This window comes from Cibotium barometz, chromosome 44, assembly GCF_041138505.1.
Source record: "Cibotium barometz isolate CiBa-2024 chromosome 44, ASM4113850v1, whole genome shotgun sequence".
Lineage (NCBI taxonomy): Eukaryota > Viridiplantae > Streptophyta > Polypodiopsida > Cyatheales > Cibotiaceae > Cibotium > Cibotium barometz.
Window position 1 is genome coordinate 24,953,247 of NC_141089.1, and position 21,073 is coordinate 24,974,319.

At 41.5% G+C, this 21,073-nt stretch overlaps 2 protein-coding genes across 2 annotated transcripts; one reads left to right on the top strand and one right to left on the bottom strand.

Moving 5' to 3' along the window:
- Positions 1-6,771: 6,771 nt before the first annotated feature.
- LOC147613117 (uncharacterized) lies at positions 6,772-7,833 on the bottom strand. The gene is made up of 2 exons (XM_086782041.1): positions 7,508-7,833; positions 6,772-7,402 (listed from the first exon to the last, which is right to left on the bottom strand). The coding sequence occupies exons 1-2, from the start codon at positions 7,777-7,779 to the stop codon at positions 7,105-7,107; spliced, it is 570 nt and encodes a 189-aa protein (XP_086638167.1). The 5' UTR covers positions 7,780-7,833; the 3' UTR covers positions 6,772-7,104.
- A 5,044-nt stretch (positions 7,834-12,877) lies between these two features.
- LOC147613118 (uncharacterized) lies at positions 12,878-16,690 on the top strand. The gene is made up of 3 exons (XM_086782753.1): positions 12,878-12,915; positions 13,006-13,402; positions 16,661-16,690. The coding sequence occupies exons 1-3, from the start codon at positions 12,899-12,901 to the stop codon at positions 16,688-16,690; spliced, it is 444 nt and encodes a 147-aa protein (XP_086638879.1). The 5' UTR covers positions 12,878-12,898.
- The last annotated feature ends 4,383 nt before the right edge of the window (positions 16,691-21,073 follow it).

Sequence of the window (21,073 nt, forward strand, 5' to 3'; positions counted from 1 at the left end):
AATCAATCATTGATCAATACGTATTAAAATTTTATATGGCTATTCTTTTTAGATGACCATTTGACTTGAGTGTGGGATGTATTAGGCCTCCTGCAAAGCTCCTCTAAATGATGCTTCACCATCATCGTTAGAGTGTCCAGGAAAACATGATGGGATGTCAGGTGAGTTACTATGAGGCTGACCGTCTTTGAGCCTTGAATGGAAAACTGTGCCTCGCTTACTCCTCCTATGATTTACGGAGTCCAGCAATGAAGTCAATGACTTAATGGAAGCTTAGATATCAGCCATGCTCTCTCCATGCTGAACAAAATGATGGCCCGCAAGATCACCACTTGATAGAGCAATCTCGGCCTTGCAGGTTGCGGAGGAATGTTGTTCACTCTCCACCATATCCAAGCCTGCCATTATGGACTCCTCCACGTTCTCCTTCCAACCTTTGGTGGCATTCTTCATTCCCACACATTAAGCATGGAGCCTACCCTTGCTATCGTCAGCATGGAGCCTACCCTTACCATTGTCAGCTTGGAACTACAACTACAAGAGAACGAGAACATAGACGCGCAAACTAGAGAGAGATGGAAGTGAGAGAGGGGCCATGGGAGAATTTATGATTTGGTGGGGTTTATGCAGCTATTTATGTGTCACCCGTGTCGATGCCACAACTATTTTCATTTCGCTTCCCTCCCTCTACTCCTTGTGCTGTACCTCTTTCTCATGATGGCTGCACCTCACCCTTTGTCTTCTCCTCACAAAGTCTCCTCCCAACAAGGACAATTCCTCACAAGGTAATCTCTATCCCACTTGTCTCTCCCACCTCTTTATATATTCATGGTTTTTGAATGGTATGTTTAGAATTAGGGCTTTTGATTGGTGTTCTCTTCACTCTCTCTTTATATCTCTTTGATGCATAAGCTTCTTATGTTTAAAATTTTTGAATGGTATTCTCTTCTCTAACTCTCTCTCTCTCTCTCTCTCTTTCTTATGCATAAGCCTAAGAGGCTTATGCATAAGAGGTCTCTTCTGCATAAAAGGCTTATACTTAAACCTCCTTATGCATAAGGCTTAAACCTCCTTGTGTATCCATGCTATTCCACTTTTAGGGTTTTGTATTACTAATTCTTTTCTCAACTTTTTGTTTTGTTTTGTAGGTCTTATGATCCTCTCCTTCAACTTCACCAAAAAGAGGCAAATGCTCTCATCTCTTTCTTCTCTTTTCGATTTTGTATGTATGCATTAGGTTGTTAGGGCTTTTATATGTATGCATTACTAATCCTTTCTTCACCCTTTTGTTGGTTCTCTTTCAACATCACCAAAAAGAGGTAAGTGCTTTCCTATCTTTTTATCATCTCTTTCCTCTATTTTTATCTACCAAAAAGAGGGGTTTTGTTTTGTAGGTCCTCTATGCATAGAGCTTAATCTATGAATAGAGCTCTAATCATCAAGATTAATCCATGAATTAACTCTAATCATAGAGCTTTATCAATGCATTAAGCTCTATTCGTATGCTTAATGCATAGATTAAGCTCTATGCATGCATTTATAATGCATAGAGATCTATGCATAGATTAAGATCTATGCCTAGAGATCTATGCATAGAGATCTATGCATAGAGCTCTATGCATGCATTTATAATGCATAGAGATCTATGCATAGAGCTCTATGCATGCATTAAGCTCTATGCCTAGAGCTTAATGTATGCATAGAGCTTAATCTTTTCGATTTTGTATGTATGCATTAGGTTCTTAGGGCTTTTGTATGTATGCATTACTAATCCTTTCCTCACCCTTTTGTTGGTTTTGTAGGTCTTTTAATCTTCTCTTTCAACATCATCAAAAAGAGGTAAGTGCTTTCCTATCTTTCCTATCTTTTTATCCTCTCCTTCCTCTATTTTTATCTACCAAAAATAGGGATTTTGTTTTGTAGGTCCTCTATGCATAGAGCTTAATCTATGAATAGATCTCTACTCATAGACCTTAATCTATGCATTAAGCTCTATTCGTAGAGCTTAATGTATAGATTAAGCTCTATGCATGCATTCATAATGCATAAAGAACTATGCATAGATTAAGCTCTATGCATGCATTCATAATGCATAGATTAACCTCTATTCATAGACCTCTATACATGCATTAAGCTCTATGCATAGACCTTTATGCATGCATAGACCTTAATCTATGCATGAATTAAGCTCTATGCATGCATGCTTAATGCATAGTGCCGGGGTACGGTTTAGTTTAGGCTAGCATGGCTTGCATAGTGCTTTATGCATAAGCCTCATGCATAGCTTTATGCATAAGGCCTCATGCATAGCTTTATGCATAGGCTTTATGCATAAGGCCACATGCATGCTTTATGCATAAGCCTTATGCATAATGCTTTATGTATAAGCTTTATGCATAAGGCCTTATGAATAGCTTTATGCATAAGGCCTCATGCATAGCTTAATGCATAGGGCCTCATGCATGCTTTATGCATAAGGCCTCATGCATAGTTTTATGTTTAAGGTCTCACTTATGCATAGTGCTTTATGGTGGATAAGCCTTATGCATAATTCTTTATGCATAAGGCCTCATGCATAAAGCATTATGCTTAAATCTTTATTATGCATAAGGCCTCATGCATAAAGCATTATGCATAAGGTCTCATGCATGCTTTATGCATAAGCTTTAGCATAGCTTGCATAGAGGCGTAGTTTGCATAGCGGCATAGCTTGCATAAGCTTTTGTATCTATACATAGAGCTTTATGCATGCATTAAGCTCTTTGGATAGAGCTTAATCTTTTGGATTTCACATTAGGTTCTTAGGGCTTTTTTATGTATGCATTACTAATCCTTTCCTCACCCTTTTGTTGGTTTTGTAGGTCTTCTAATCTTCTCTTTCAACATCACCAAAAAGAGGTAGTGCTTTCCTATCTTTTTATCCTCTATTTTTATCTACCAAAAAGAGGGGTTTTGTTTTGTATGTCCTCTATACATAGAACTTAATCTATGAATAGAGCTCTAATCGCAAAGCTTAATCTATGCATTAAGCTCTATTCGTAGAGCTTAATGCATAGATTGAGCTCTATGCATGCATTCATAATGCATAGAGATCTATGCATAGATTAAGCTCTATGCATAGACCTCTATGCATGCATTAAGCTCTATGCATAGAGCTTAATCTATGCATGCATGAAGCTCTATGCATGCATGCTTAATGCATAGTGCTTGATATGCATAATCCTCATGCATAGCTTTATGCACATAAGGCCTCATGAGGCAAAAGTAACGTGTCTTGATACCATCAAGGTGCCTTTACTACCCTACAAGGACCCCGATAAGGGAACTCTACTTTTCCCCACTAGGACCTTCACGGGCATCTACTTCAGAGAAGAGCTCAAATTAGCAAAATAGGGTATAAAGTTGAACTTAAGTATGGGTATTTATTCGGGAAGATAGAAAGCCCGTTCTTCAAATTCGTGCTAGAGATTTATGGGGAAAGGAAGAAAGCCAAAAAGAAAGCAGACCAAGTCGTGTCTTGTCTGCACAAATTGATAATGAACTCCATGTACGGGAGGTTTGGCATCAAACCTGAATGCAACATAACAAAGATTTGTGATCAGGAAAAATTCGACAAGCTAATGTCGATCTATCAATTCGGTATGGTGGAATTGGTGAACAGAACCCACTATGTGGTAAGTTACACGGGCGCACTGTAGAGGTTGTAGGATCGTCTGACAACATGATTTGTCTGCGGCGCAAACAAAGAGTTTTGGCCAACTGACCCAGAAGTTGGCTGAGATAGTGCATTTAGTTACTCGACCGACATCCTTATATTGTTCTATGAACCATTTTAGGTCGACCTTATCCTTGGCCAACATCCCCTTTGTTACGAATTATAGGAGAACCTTTCGTAACCAAGGCATAGCATTTAGGAGCTAGGAAGTAACTCTTTAAGGGAAGATCTTGCCAAACAAGAGTGTTTTTCTATGCTGCTTGGAACATTATGGAAAATTGAGTTAATATATTGGGACTAAAGGTCACTAGGTTTCGGCGGGTCATGTGTCCCTGCTCTCACCGGTCTTTCATCTCTTTAAATCCGTTCAATTTTAACTAACACATTCTATATCGGAACAGACCCTGAGAGTGATTGGTCTGACAAACCTTTAAATGATGATTGATGTTAACAACATGAACAAGCTAATTAAGATGAACTATTTGAAATCTAAATATGGGTGTACATTTTCTGTTTGCAATTATGGGGGCACAAGCTCCTTGTGCTTTGGGTGCAGTCGTACCCCACGAGGACTTCCTTTTGTTGGTTTTGTAGGTCCTCTAATCCTCTCTTTCAACATTGAGAAAAAGAGGTTAGCTCTTTTCTATCTTTCCTCTATTCTTATTGCACCCTTGGGTGCTAGGGATTTGTTTTGTAGGTTTCTTTTTGTACCTTAAATGAGAGAGCGGCATGTGCAGAAAATGTAGCTACATGTGTAGAAAATGCAGTTGTACATCTACACAAGTAGCTCTCTGGAAAATTTTTTAATTGCAGAGTGCGTTTAAAGGGATATCTATAGGCACGTCTATAAGCACATCTATAATGATATAGACGCACTTATAGATGCACCTATAGACGCCTATCGTCAGTAGACGCGCTTTTAGACGCTCTTATAAATGCGCTCGTAACATTTTAAACCACGTTGTCAAAACGCGTCTATAAACACACCGACGGTTGCTTTTCCTTGTAGTAGTGGGACGGCAAGGTAGCCAGCTGCTCCTCTTCTTAATCAAAATATCGCTAGCCCAAGGGTCCAATGCCAATGTAGTGGACCTTGGACACGAATTTTTCCCAACAGGGAACCATTCTCTGCAATGGCAAGCTTCACAAGAGGTACTTAATTCGAGAGACTAGTTATGCAGTATGCTTAGAAGAGATACGGATGAGAGGATTTTATGTAAGCCATGATATGATCCCTAAGTCAGTGGAAAGATATATTAGAGTGCATGTCAGTTTCTACATGATTAGCAATTGCAATGGGAGCAGAGTTTAATCGAGGACATGTTTTCTTTCATGGACTTAAATTGTCTAAATTCGTTCTACATACTATCCCAAAAGCGACATTCTAGAATATTTTTACTACTAAAATTAAGAATTGGTCTAGGTTTTAAGTAGCCCTTATTTTAAGAAATAAATTCTCATACAGTTTAGTTATACAACCCGCATATAGTAGAAATTTTGGAAACAAAAACGAGCACATAGATTTAAGGGTTGTCCTTATTTTTATTGGTTGAAAAATATTCCACCTATATCTAAATACATAAATCATGTACATCTACTTGGTATCATGTGTTGGCATTTAAGTAGAAAGAACTTTGTGGCTTTCAATAAAGTCACATCTTCCCAACAGAGGTGTGTTTAAACTTTAAAGTCATACCAATTTACAATCATAAAAGAAGTATGCTTCTTTATCAACATCATTCTCGTTGAATGATTAGGTTGACCATGCATCACATGTAGATGTGATTTGGGGCCTGTTTCATTGCCTCATAATATTAATGAAAGCTAAGAGTGTTACACCCATGCCCATAAGTTATTTTGAATGTCAAGGCACTTGCCATAGCCCAAGACTACTAGTGTCATACAAGTTTAACTTAATTCAAATACACACAGTAGTTAGGGCCTTTACACATGAAGGATGAGACCAACAAAGTGGTCAAAAGTTCAAGTAATTAGGCAATTTTTGAAAAATCATGTCCACCCAAGTTTGTTCTCGAGGAGCATCCCCATTCTATCTCCCGAGTCATCACAAGCATTACACCTAAAAATACGGTTGCGTAGTGTGTGATGTTCTACAAATCAATGCTCAAACATAGACATGGAATGAAATGTGGAACTAATCCTACTAATCGTGCCCACCCAAGTCCATTCCTATGAACTATCGCTTGTCCCTCTACCTGCCCACGAGAATTACTCTTACAAATCCAGTTCCATCATGCAAAGATGTGCAAGGATCCTTTTACACAACATCCATGACTTATTTTTAAGGAAGCATAAACATTTCATCTTTATAGGACTTTCCCTCATCCATCTCTTTGCCACAACTAAAATTGTGCCTAAAAATATGATTCCACCTTATGTAGATGTCTAAAGACCCTTAGATGTAGCATTTTAGAAACTTGATTATAGGGCACATACACATTTCCTTTTTATATCTCCTAAGTTTTTAAAAATAGGCATACTTTCTAGAAAATTTACAGTAATTTTATGCTTTTTTTATGAGCCTAATTTCTTTGCTCAAACACTCATAAGATATCTTGATAAAGATATAAACCCTTCAAAGACATACATATGGATGCTTTGAAAAATAAAGCTATATACTATACTTGCCATTCAAAGACATATAGATGTTAACCAAAATGACTGCTTGGTTAAGGTGAGGTTTAACATACCCATCCTTTCCACCTTGATTGATATTCTAGCTTTAACAAAAGACCAACATAATTTTCCATTGACCCCTTTCAACAAGATGCAATTATGCAACATATCTAATCGGTGGGGTTCTGTCGCTTTGTGACTAGTTATATCTCTTTTGGGTTTACCTCTATGGTTGTAATTGGGGTTTGAACTTGGGTCTATACTTATGTACAATTACTTATTCTTTTGGCAATATATTGATTTCATACCTAAAAAAAGAAAAAGACATATGGATGTTTCAAAATTTAAGGCTATGTACTATACGTTTTGCAATGTAGCACGCATGATAGACAAAGAGCCTCAACATGAGTGCTTGAGCATTGAGCATTACAATAGAAGCCCTTAGATGGCAGTCTTCATAGAGTAGCTAATGGAGCCGACGGTTTACAACAATCTTCCATCCCTTTCCCAATTCCACACTTTAAGAGAAAGAAATAGATTAGAATCCATCAACAATTTCAAAATACATTCAATCTTATACATCAAGGGATCCTGTTTCATCATGGAAAAAAGCTTGTTCATGAGCGTCCAATAACACAATCCATTAATGGTGATAACATATCGGCCTCTGGGGACTAGTGACCAATTACCACACGCATATCTATCGCATACACACACACGCATGGTATCTAATGGTGATCACATATCCGCCCCTAGTGACTAGTGCTACCTCTTCTCAACGAGGATTTGGTAAGTCTTCCCATCGCGTCATATTCCAGCTTCGTCATCCTGAATGCAAAGGGAAAAGAGGACTTGTCCTTGGCGGCTTCCACCGTCCACAACCCTCGTTTCTCCTTCTCCACTTCTGTGGATGTACCTACCTCCCCAGCCTTGGGCACTGTTCTTGTTGCTATAATTTTCCCTTTGCCCGTTCCCTTCTCTTTGTTCACAGCTTTGACTTTGATCTTGTTTGCATAGATGATCTCGGTAATGACCCAAAGAGCTTGGCCCCTTTGTCATCAACAAGCAACTAATGATCAGTGAGAGCACCTAGCGAACGTATACGCCAACGACGCTGAAGCAAATCAATCCTTGATCAATTTTATACGGCTGTACCTTTTTGATGACCATTTGAGTTGAGGCTGTGATGTGTCGGGCCTCCAGTAAGGCTCCTCCGTGGAGCTATGCTCGCTCACCATCGTCGTTAGTGTGTCCAGAATAACACGGCGGGACGTCACGCCTGTGACAGTGAGGCTGACCATCTTGGAGCCCTGCATGGCAAACTGTGCCTCGCTTGCTCCTCCTGCGGTTATCGAGGCCAGCATTGAAGTCGACGACTTAATGGTAGCTTGGATATCGGGCATGCTCTCCACCCTGAACAAATTCATGGCCGCGAGTTCACCACTTGATAGAGCAACGTTGGCCTTGCAGGTTCTGGAACGGTGTTCAACGCGATTGTCAATTTCAACCCAACCTAAGTTTAATCGTGGGCATGTTTTCTTCCGTGGGCTTAAATTAGCTTAATTAGTCCTACATACTGTTTATTAAAAAAAACGGCATTCTAGTGTATGTTTCCTGCCAAAATTAAGAATTCGAAAAGATTTTTAAGTAGCCCTTATTTTAATAGTCTTTATTTTAAGGAATGATTTTTTTATAGTTTAGTTATATAACCCGTAAATAGTGGAGATTTTGGAAACAAAACCCTACACATAGATTTAAGAGTTGTCTTTATTTTGATTGTTTAAATAATATGTTTTTTAAAAGCAGGCCCTACCCATATCTAAATATATAAATCGCACACATCTATGTGGTATCATGTGTTGGCATTTAAATAGAAAGAACTTTGTGGATTTCAATACAATCACGTTTTCCTAACACAAGTGTGTTTAAACTTTAAAGTCATACTAATTTACAATGGTCAAAAAAGTATCCTTCTCTACCGACATCATTCTCCTTGAATGATGAGTTTGATCCACACATCACATGTGCATTGTGATTTAGGACTCCATTTCTCTGCCTCATAATATTAATGAAAGCTATGAGTGGTATGCTAATGCACATAAGTAATTTTGAATGTCAAGGCACTTGGCCCATGACTATTAGTGTCATACAAGTTAGCGAAATACACACAATGGTTAGGGCGTTTACACATCCAGGATCAAACCTATCAAAGTGGTCAAAAGAGCAAGTGACCAGGCTATTTTGAAAAACTCTTACTTGCCCAAGTCCATTCTTGGGCAGTATCTCCATTCCACCTGCCCACTCACAAGAATTGCACCTAAAAATATGGTTACACACATCAAGGCTAGAACCTAGACATGCAGTAAAATGTGCAAGTGATCCTGCTAGTCATGCCCACCCAAGTCCATTCCCAAGCATTATTGCTCGTCTCTATACCTAGCCACGAGAATTATGCTAAAAGATATGGTTCCATCACTACAAGGCATTGGGCTCATACCCGCGCTCTTAGCCGCTAAAAATGACTTGTGAAAAAAAGTAGCGGGCCCGTGTATCAGCACGTGTATAATCGCGGCCAGAGACATGCGTGTAAAACCGCGTGTACAGTACCTCTCAGACGCGCGTCTACACGGGTATATACCCGCGTTGTTGTATACAGACGCGTTAATACACGCACCTATACACGCTTCTTATTATATTAGACGCGCTTATACACGGGTGTATAGCCGCATTCTGCTCAGTTCATGTTCCAGACGCGTTTTTACTTGCGTCCATACACGCGTTTTTTTAATTTAGATGCGCTTATACACGCGTGACTGCCAGTTTATACGCGTTAATACACGCGTAATTTCCAGGGTATCCGCGTAGATACACGCGAGTTTTAGCAGTGTTGACGCGTTTATACACGCGAACAGAGAGCAAAAAAAAAATCCAGAGAGTGCTATTTGGTGCCTGAATACTGTTCCAGCATTCCAGCACCCAATAGCACTCTCTGGTTTAGGGTTTTTGGTGCATTAGACCATCCCATTAGACCATCCACGAAGAACATATGCACGAGGGAGATTAAGACAAGAACGACATGAATGCATACTGCATTGTCATTACACGATTCAAGACAGCCATGAATGTAATACTATTGATCAATCAATTCAATATTACTATCAAAATTTCATACATGTATACAAGGGAGTCCATATCTCGAAGTAGCCCATGGCTTGAGTTTACAAAAAAATATATACAATCACATCCTAAATATGGAATGTGATACTACAAGTCTGAGTACTACTCAGACCCAGATGATGACTCGGTGCTCCCCCCATGCTCAGATGAGCTCGCATCGGTCGGAATGTCCGAGGAGTAGTGCTCACGTCCACCCTCTGCAGCGGCGGCCGGTGGATCATCAGCAGCTTGTGCCTGTTCAAGTAATATATAGTATATAAGTATATATATATGCAATTCAATAAACCAAAACCATTCGTTACGAATTTTCAAGTACCTGTCGACCGTATGGTCTCATGGCCAACTCAAACTGCGCGTCCGTAATACGTCCCTCGGCTCTGAAGATGGCCCACGTGTCACGTCTGCTATGCCAGCGAGCATACGCAGTATCGTGGGTTGTGGGCTTCCTCCCCGTAAGCCGTCGCTGTATCATAATCAACACAATTTGTAAGATTAAAACAATTCATAGAATCAATGAATTAAGTAAACAATCAAATAAAGTGGCAGGATACTTACGAACTCTGCCTCCCATGACTCGACGCCGCCAGATCCGAAATGCGAAGATCCAACGGTCTCCATCTGGATCCGTCGTGCCTCCACATGCTGCCTGCTCTTCACGCCACCCTCTGCTCGTTTCTTTGCCTCCTTCCACTCGCGTTTGTGCGCAGTGGCAGGTTTCTCGGTAGGATAGCCACCCGCAGCTACATTTAGCCGGTCATCGTACGCGAGTTTTTTAAGGTGAGATCTTTTATTACTTAAGATCTCCCTTATTCGCGTCCTTCCCCATACATCCGAGAATGTAGCATGTGGGGGATTGGGGTACCGACTATGTACAGCCTCTATCACCTCCCCAACTAATCTGCTATTTTGATATTTAAATTTAATAAAACAATTTCTATATGAGTTTGATACTACCCCACGCATGTATTCCATTACCTCCCTCCCCCTCGCATCCATCACTATCCCGCCCCTATCCGTCACATCATAGCAAACCACTCTCTCCATCTCTCTCATCTCCTCCTCTTCCGAACTGTCTCCTCTAACTCTTCTCCCTCTATCTCCTCTCTCACCCCGTGCCCTACTACCTCCCCCACCTCCCCCACCTCCCCCACCAAAGCACCCGCCGCATCCTCCCCCACTCCCACTCTTCCTACTGCTGCGGGTGGAGTCACGACTGGGGGATTGTCTACGTGACGGTGGCTGTGAGCCCTGACGTGACGGTGGCTCTGAGGGAGCACGTGATGGTGGCTGTGAGGGTGTACGTGAGTGTGTCTGGGACGAGGTATGTCTCCTCAGTGGACGTGGAAGAGGAGAAGCTGCATGCCGTCTCGTCGGACTCGGAGGAATAGACGGCACTGGAGTGCCCTGGATACTCGCGATAGGGGTATAGACACCAGGCAGGGAAGGAGGGGGATGGGCATACATATACTCTGTAAGCTCAACCGGACCAGGTTGGCGCCCAAAGTGATTCATCATCTCCATCAACCAATTGCTGTACGCAAATGGATCGGATGAAGAACCTGGAATATCCATAAAGAACCTGCAATAAACATCATCATGTACATCATGGGCTGTCTCTTTACTCACACATTGTCATTACACAAGTCAATTGCCTGCAAACCATGAAATCTGAAACGCCGCAGTTTTCTGTCTGCAGAAACGCGTGTATACACCCATCAAAAAACGCGTGTATACACCCGGCCAAAAACGCGTGTATATGCGCGTGAAAAAACTCTGCAGACAGGTTACACGCGCTTCTACACGCGTTCGTACACGCGACCTGCGAAAAAATTTTCTCGAAAAGCCCGACCCCCCGACAAAGACAGAATGTCCTGATAAAAGGACCAGCCATTGTCGCCCCTGTCAGGATGCAGCAACCCAATCGTGTGCAAGAACACAAACCCAAAGAGCAAAGAGCAAAGTAAACAAATCTGACAAAAAGAGACAAGGCATAGGACAAAGTGACTCACCTCTGGAAAAGTGAGTCCTCTCTGCTCCTTCTCTGCTCCCTCCTTCTCCCGTGTGTGTGCTCCTTTCTCTGCTCCCTCCTTGCTGTTGGAAGAGGCGAAAACAGGCGAAAACGCATGCATTGTTGATTTCTAAGTTCAAAATCTATATTTGGGGAAGGCGGGCTATTTTTAGTTTAAATATGCCGCCGCGTTTATGTTCGCGTTTATGAAGGCGGGTATATTCGCGTGTATATGCTTTTAGCTGCGTTGATACACGCGTTTTGCAGAAAATAACTGCGTGAATACACGCGTTTTTTAGGAAGTAGCCGCGTTAATACACGCGAATTTTAGGAGATAGCCGCGTGAATAGACGCAATTTTGTGCTTTCATTAAAAATATATAGTGAGTTTGTGTTTTCTGATTTGTACACAGGATGTCATCAACCTCTTCAAGCAGTTCTGGGGAAGATGAGACAATGCGTCATCGTAATCGCGATGTGTGGTTGGGACAACGGATCAAATGTATGTGTAATCGATGTCAAGGATGCATTGTACGAGCACGTCGAATTACCTTGAATCACATCTCCATGTATGGAGAATGGAATCAAACAGGTTTAGAGGTGAGTAGATGTAAATTGATGGTATTCAAATGACTCATGGTATCCAAATTAAATTAATAGAGTTGTAACATATAATTTGATAAATTGAAGCAGGATGCAGTACCACACCCTAACATGGTACCCTACGCGCGACGAGAGCACGTAAAGCGTCGACGAGATGATGCTGGAGCTTCGGGATCTATTGTCAGAGATGAGTGGGAAAGGGACGACAATAGCCCTGCACCCCACGAAGTTGTGGAAGAGGAGGTGCTTGATGATATGGTGCGGAATCTTTTTAAGGATGATCCCAAAGGTATGGACGACGATGATATGGAACAAGAGCATCTTTATAAAGCTTCATCGACACCGGTGTTTGAAGGGTGCACATTCTCAGTTTTACGTGCTTCACTTGAACTACTTAATATACAAACAGTTTATGGATGGAGCAATGCAAGTCTTGACGCATTGTTGAAGTAAGCATTCTAACTTATAAATTTGAATTAGTGGTTTAAGGTTTAGGATTTAAGACTAATTATAATTGATGATATAATTATATATAGCCTTTACAACCACTAAGAAAAGAGGCGTTGAGCAACTATATGGGTTGAAGTCCCACGATTGGCACAAGATGCTTCAAGTAAGTGTTTTCCAAGTCTTGTACGTACGTTGAAATTAAATTTTGTAATGCCATAAACCATAAATGTGCTCTTATGTGCGCAGTTCATACTACCTACTAGCATCGACCATTGTGCGAATAAGAGTTTGAAAAAATGTATTTATAAGATGGGCGAGCTTGTGAGGTATGTAAAACCCATGCTCAGATCACCCTTCATTATACCTTGCAAAATGAACGTGCATGAGGTATAACGTACTATTTATTTATTTTTCAGATATGTTAGTTCCAAAGCAATTGATCCAGCCACGTTGGATGATGCGCGTGTTATGGCAGTGGAGGTGGTTTGTTTGGTAGAGGAGACTTTTCCGCGAACCATTCTCACAAGTCAACTACATCTCATTGTGCATTTAGTGGACGAAATTGCTTTATGTGGTACTGTGCATGCACGTTGGATGTTCTTCCTAGAGCGCTTCATGAAGACCTTAAAAGACTTTGTGAGGCAAAGTGCAAGGCCTGAAGGAAGCATGGCCGAGGGTTGGTTGATACAAGAGTCTCTTGTATATATTTCAGAATTTCTTAGTCAGGTGGACAGCTCTTTGCCACGACTATGGAGCAATGAAGAGGACTTGAGGATGACCTCTATTGTGCCTCAAGGAAAAGGACAGAGTAAAGTAATTGACAGAACATTGATTGATGATCTCAATTTCACTTGTATCCTTAATAGTGATGTGATGAGCAGATGGGTTACAAGATATGAGGATGCAAAGACAAAAAGGCAAGCAGAAAGAGCTCTCTTTCGGAGGCAACATGGCTCTCGGAAGGCGTACCCTAAGCATCTAGCAACACTTCCGAATGATATCCATGTTGATTGGTTGCATGAGGAAATGGAGAGAGCAGAGAGCGACGAGGGGCAGCATATCATGGCGGAAGAATGGGAGTATGCACGAGGATGCATGTCAAAGGTACATAGAACTAATGTTTTGCATTAGTTGTCAGTGATTTGCTTTTAATATTTATTCACATTGCTTACACAAATATTGCTTCTATTTTGGTCCAGTGCACTATGTTCAATGCTATATGGTGTGAAGGCAAGCATTTTCGAACACAAAGAATTGATGAAAAGAGAAATACACAAGATTGCGGTGTCATTAGTAGCTTTGAGGGAGCTAATGGAAAAATGGATGATTATTGTGGCATAATCCAAGACATATTTAGGCTTGACTTTCGTCGCTTCTTTGTGTATGTTTTGGATGTCAAATGGCAAATGAACGTGGTGGAAAAAGGGCCTGATGCAACGATAAAACGCCATGCAAGTGGATATGTAACTATTGACTCTACAAAGTTCTGGCAAACAAAGAAAGATAGGCTCGTATTGCCACAACAATGTGAGCAGGTATGCATTTTTTTTACTAATGTGTTTCATGTACATATATATCTAAGCTCGCGTACCCCTTGACTTTTGATATGCTAATTAATTACTGTAATGTGTGTATTTGAGTAGGTTATCTATCTACCAATGGTGCATGACATCAAATGGTGGTACGTCATCCCTATTGCACCACGTTCCAAAGTGATGTATAATACATTCACTGATATGGAGCATATGGAGGATGTAACAAGCCGCAATGAAGATGACGTCGAACATGCCATTGAAGATGTTGTGATCGATGATCAAGAAATAAGAGATGATCGTGATAATGAGGATGAGCATGCCATTTCTCATGATCATGAGAATGACCCTACCATTGAGGATGATGGTGATGTTGATGAGGATGATCAGGACATCGATACCATTATCAATGGAGTACAGAATATCGATAGTGGAATAAATTTAATCGTAGCCTTACCAATTGATCAAATGGATATTGATGTTGATCGTTTGACAAGGATGGATCTTATTGAAGATGAGATCGAACCCTAACCAATCCGTCACTGTATGTTCTAAATTGATGACATTTCTATCATCTCATATGCATGATTTATTTTTGAATATATTTCATTGTTGTAAATGCATGTAGTGGGATTGTGTAATGATGTATACTGTAATGTACTATGAGATGGTTTAAGGAAAATAGTTTTTAATTTTGTTAAGGAATTCAGTTTTTTTCAGTTTTTCTCTGCCATGCGTGTATTAATCCGTGTGCAGTAGCGTGTATTTACCCGTGTATAATACCGAGTATCACCCCGTAAATATTACCGTGTATTTATGCGTGTATTACTGCGTGTATATAAATGCATTTATACACGCGTTTATAAATGCAAATATACACGCGAACTTAAATGCTAAAATACACGCGCCCGATTCTATTCAAATACAAGCGCGACCATACACGCGTTCGTAATTTATCGCGTGTATGAAGCGTGTGTATGGCAGCATTGTCTTGTAGTGCATCATGCGTAGATGTGCAAAGACCCTTACACACGGCATCCATGACTTATTTTAAGAAAACATACTTATTTCCTCTTTATATACGGCAATATTCCTCATCCATCTCCTCATCAACTAAAAATGTGCCTAAAAATCCAGTTCCACCTTAAATGTAGCATTTAAGAAACTTATTTTAAGGGCACATACACAGTTCCTCCTTATATCTCCTCAAGGAGGAAACTTAAAAAAAAAGGCAAAATCTACACTAATTTTCTAGTTTTTTCTATCGTCTTTATTCCATTTCTCAAGACCTTGGTAGGCTTTGTCGAGCGACGTTCTTTGAGACGACTCCCCGCCAAATGCTTCCTTTAGCATTATGGCATAAGACAATCCTTTTCAAAAAATAGAGTTTCTATGCAAGTAATGGAGTGGAGATTTTGGAAACAAAACCCTACACATAGATTTAAGAGTTGTCTTTATTTTGATTGTTTAAATAATATGTTTTTTAAAAGCAGGCCCTACCCATATCTAAATATATAAATCGCACACATCTATGTGGTATCATGTGTTGGCATTTAAATAGAAAGAACTTTGTGGATTTCAATACAATCACGTTTTCCTAACACAAGTGTGTTTAAACTTTAAAGTCATACTAATTTACAATGGTCAAAAAAGTATCCTTCTCTACCGACATCATTCTCCTTGAATGATGAGTTTGATCCACACATCACATGTGCATTGTGATTTAGGACTCCATTTCTCTGCCTCATAATATTAATGAAAGCTATGAGTGGTATGCTAATGCACATAAGTAATTTTGAATGTCAAGGCACTTGGCCCATGACTATTAGTGTCATACAAGTTAGCGAAATACACACAATGGTTAGGGCGTTTACACATCCAGGATCAAACCTAGCAAAGTGGTCAAAAGAGCAAGTGACCAGGCTATTTTGAAAAACTCTTACTTGCCCAAGTCCATTCTTGGGCAGTATCTCCATTCCACCTGCCCACTCACAAGAATTGCACCTAAAAATATGGTTACACACATCAAGGCTAGAACCTAGACATGCAGTAAAATGTGCAAGTGATCTTGCTAGTCATGCCCACCCAAGTCCATTCCCAAGCATTATTGCTCGTCTCTATACCTGGCCACGAGAATTATGCTAAAAGATATGGTTCCATCACTACAAGGGATTGGGCTCATGCCCGCGCTCTTAGCCGCTAAAAATGACTTGTGAAAAAAAGTAGCGGGCCCGTGTATCAGCGCGTGTATAATCGCGGCCAGAGACATGCGTGTAAAACCGCGTGTACAGTACCTCTCAGACGCGCGTCTACACGGGTATATACCCGCGTTGTTGTATACAGACGCGTTAATACACGCACCTATACACGCCTCTTATTATATTAGACGCGCTTATACACGGGTGTATAGCCGCATTCTGCTCAGTTCATGTTCCAGACGCGTTTTTACTTGCGTCCATACACGCGTTTTTTTAATTTAGATGCGCTTATACACGCGTGACTGCCAGTTTATACGCGTTAATACACGCGTAATTTCCAGGGTATCCGCGTAGATACACACGAGTTTTAGCAGTGTTGACGCGTTTATACACGCGAACAGAGAGCAAAAAAAAAATCCAGAGAGTGCTATTTGGTGCCTGAATACTGTTCCAGCATTCCAGCACCCAATAGCACTCTCTGGTTTAGGGTTTTTGGTGCATTAGACCATCCCATTAGACCATCCACGAAGAACATATGCACGAGGGAGATTAAGACAAGAACGACATGAATGCATACTGCATTGTCATTACACGATTCAAGACAGCCATGAATGTAATACTATCGATCAATCAATTCAATATTACTATCAAAATTTCATACATGTATACAAGGGAGTCCATATCTCGAAGTAGCCCATGGCTTGAGTTTACAAAAAAATATATACAATCACATCCTAAATATGGAATGTGATACTACAAGTCTGAGTACTACTCAGACCCAGATGATGACTCGGTGCTCCCCCCATGCTCAGATGAGCTCGCATCGGTCGGAATGTCCGAGGAGTAGTGCTCACGTCCACCCTCTGCAGCGGCGGCCGGTGGATCATCAACAGCTTGTGCCTATTCAAGTAATATATAGTATATAAGTATATATATATGCAATTCAATAAACCAAAACCATTCGTTACGAATTTTCAAGTACCTGTCGACCGTATGGTCTCATGGCCAACTCAAACTGCGCGTCCGTAATACGTCCCTCGGCTCTGAAGATGGCCCACGTGTCACGTCTGCTATGCCGGCGAGCATACGCAGTATCGTGGGTTGTGGGCTTCCTCCCCGTAAGCCGTCGCTGTATCATAATCAACACAATTTGTAAGATTAAAACAATTCATAGAATCAATGAATTAAGTAAACAATCAAATAAAGTGGCAGGATACTTACGAACTCTGCCTCCCATGACTCGACGCCGCCAGATCCGAAATGCGAAGATCCAACGGTCTCCATCTGGATCCGTCGTGCCTCCACATGCTGCCTGCTCTTCACGCCACCCTCTGCTCGTTTCTTTGCCTCCTTCCACTCGCGTTTGTGCGCAGTGGCAGGTTTCTCGGCAGGATAGCCACCCGCAGCTACATTTAGCCGGTCATCGTACGCGAGTTTTTAAGGTGAGATCTTTTATTACTTAAGATCTCCCTTATTCGCGTCCTTCCCCATACATCCGAGAATGTAGCATGTGGGGGATTGGGGTACCGACTATGTACAGCCTCTATCACCTCCCCAACTAATCTGCTATTTTGATCTTTAAATTTAATAAAACAATTTCTATATGAGTTTGATACTACCCCACGCATGTATTCCATTACCTCCCTCCCCCTCGCATCCATCACTATCCCGCCCCTATCCGTCACATCATAGCAAACCACTCTCTCCATCTCTCTCATCTCCTCCTCTTCCGAACTGTCTCCTCTAACTCTTCTCCCTCTATCTCCTCTCTCACCCCGTGCCCTACTACCTCCCCCACCTCCCCCACCTCCCCCACCAAAGCACCCGCCGCATCCTCCCCCACTCCCACTCTTCCTACTGCTGCGGGTGGAGTCACGACTGGGGGATTGTCTACGTGACGGTGGCTGTGAGCCCTGACGTGACGGTGGCTCTGAGGGAGCACGTGATGGTGACTGTGAGGGTGTACGTGAGTGTGTCTGGGACGAGGTATGTCTCCTCGGTGGACGTGGAAGAGGAGAAGCTGCATGCCGTCTTGTCGGACTCGGAGGAATAGACGGCACTGGAGTGCCCTGGATACTCGCGATAGGGGTATAGACACCAGGCAGGGAAGGAGGGGGATGGGCATACATATACTCTGTAAGCTCAACCGGACCAGGTTGGCGCCCAAAGTGATTCATCATCTCCATCAACCAATTGCTGTACGCAAATGGATCGGATGAAGAACCTGGAATATCCATAAAGAACCTGCAACAAACATCATCATGTACATCATGGGCTGTCTCTTTACTCACACATTGTCATTACACAAGTCAATTGCCTGCAAACCATGAAATCTGAAACGTCGCAGTTTTCTGTCTGCAGAAACGCGTGTATACACCCGTCAAAAAACGCGTGTATACACCCGGCCAAAAACGCGTGTATATGCGCGTGAAAAAACTCTGCAGACAGGTTACACGCGCTTCTACACGCGTTCGTACATGCGACCTGCGAAAAAATTTTCTCGAAAAGCCCGACCCCCCGACAAAGACAGAATGTCCTGATAAAAGGACCAGCCATTGTCGCCCCTGTCAGGATGCAGCAACCCAATCGTGTGCAAGAAGACAAACCCAAAGAGCAAAGAGCAAAGTAAACAAATCTGACAAAAAGAGACAAGGCACAGGACAAAGTGACTCACCTCTGGAAAAGTGAGTCCTCTCTGCTCCTTCTCTGCTCCCTCCTTCTCCCGTGTGTGTGCTCCTTTCTCTGCTCCCTCCTTGCTGTTGGAAGAGGCGAAAACAGGCGAAAACGCATGCACTGTTGATTTCTAAGTTCAAAATCTATATTTGGGGAAGGCGGGCTATTTTTAGTTTAAATATGCCGCCGCGTTTATGTTCGCGTTTATGAAGGCGGGTATATTCGCGTGTATATGCTTTTAGCTGCGTTGATACACGCGTTTTGCAGAAAATAACTGCGTGAATACACGCGTTTTTTAGGAAGTAGCCGCGTTAATACACGCGAATTTTAGGAGATAGCCGCGTGAATAGACGCGATTTTGTGCTTTCATTAAAAATATATAGTGAGTTTGTGTTTTCTGATTTGTACACAGGATGTCATCAACCTCTTCAAGCAGTTCTGGGGAAGATGAGACAATGCGTCATCGTAATCGCGATGTGTGGTTGGGACAACGGATCAAATGTATGTGTAATCGATGTCAAGGATGCATTGTACGAGCACGTCGAATTACCTTGAATCACATCTCCATGTATGGAGAATGGAATCAAACAGGTTTAGAGGTGAGTAGATGTAAATTGATGGTATTCAAATGACTCATGGTATCCAAATTAAATTAATAGAGTTGTAACATATAATTTGATAAATTGAAGCAGGATGCAGTACCACACCCTAACATGGTACCCTACGCGCGACGAGAGCACGTAAAGCGTCGACGAGATGATGCTGGAGCTTCGGGATCTATTGTCAGAGATGAGTGGGAAAGGGACGACAATAGCCCTGCACCCCACGAAGTTGTGGAAGAGGAGGTGCTTGATGATATGGTGCGGAATATTTTTAAGGATGATCCCAAAGGTATGGACGACGATGATATGGAACAAGAGCATCTTTATAAAGCTTCATCGACACCGGTGTTTGAAGGGTGCACATTCTCAGTTTTACGTGCTTCACTTGAACTACTTAATATACAAACAGTTTATGGATGGAGCAATGCAAGTCTTGACGCATTGTTGAAGTAAGCATTCTAACTTATAAATTTGAATTAGTGGTTTAAGGTTTAGGATTTAAGACTAATTATAATTGATGATATAATTATATATAGCCTTTACAACCACTAAGAAAAGAGGCGTTGAGCAACTATATGGGTTGAAGTCCCACGATTGGCACAAGATGCTTCAAGTAAGTGTTTTCCAAGTCTTGTACGTACGTTGAAATTAAATTTTGTAATGCCATAAACCATAAATGTGCTCTTATGTGCGCAGTTCATACTACCTACTAGCATCGACCATTGTGCGAATAAGAGTTTGAAAAAATGTATTTATAAGATGGGCGAGCTTGTGAGGTATGTAAAACCCATGCTCAGATCACCCTTCATTATACCTTGCAAAATGAACGTGCATGAGGTATAACGTACTATTTATTTATTTTTCAGATATGTTAGTTCCAAAGCAATTGATCCAGCCACGTTGGATGATGCGCGTGTTATGGCAGTGGAGGTGGTTTGTTTGGTAGAGGAGACTTTTCCGCGAACCATTCTCACAAGTCAACTACATCTCATTGTGCATTTAGTGGACGAAATTGCTTTATGTGGTACTGTGCATGCACGTTGGATGTTCTTCCTAGAGCGCTTCATGAAGACCTTAAAAGACTTTGTGAGGCAAAGTGCAAGGCCTGAAGGAAGCATGGCCGAGGGTTGGTTGATACAAGAGTCTCTTGTATATATTTCAGAATTTCTTGGTCAGGTGGACAGCTCTTTGCCACGACTATGGAGCAATGAAGAGGACTTGAGGATGACCTCTATTGTGCCTCAAGGAAAAGGACAGAGTAAAGTAATTGACAGAACATTGATTGATGATCTCAATTTCACTTGTATCCTTAATAGTGATGTGATGAGCAGATGGGTTACAAGATATGAGGATGCAAAGACAAAAAGGCAAGCAGAAAGAGCTCTCTTTCGGAGGCAACATGGCTCTCGGAAGGCGTACCCTAAGCATCTAGCAACACTTCCGAATGATATCCATGTTGATTGGTTGCATGAGGAAATG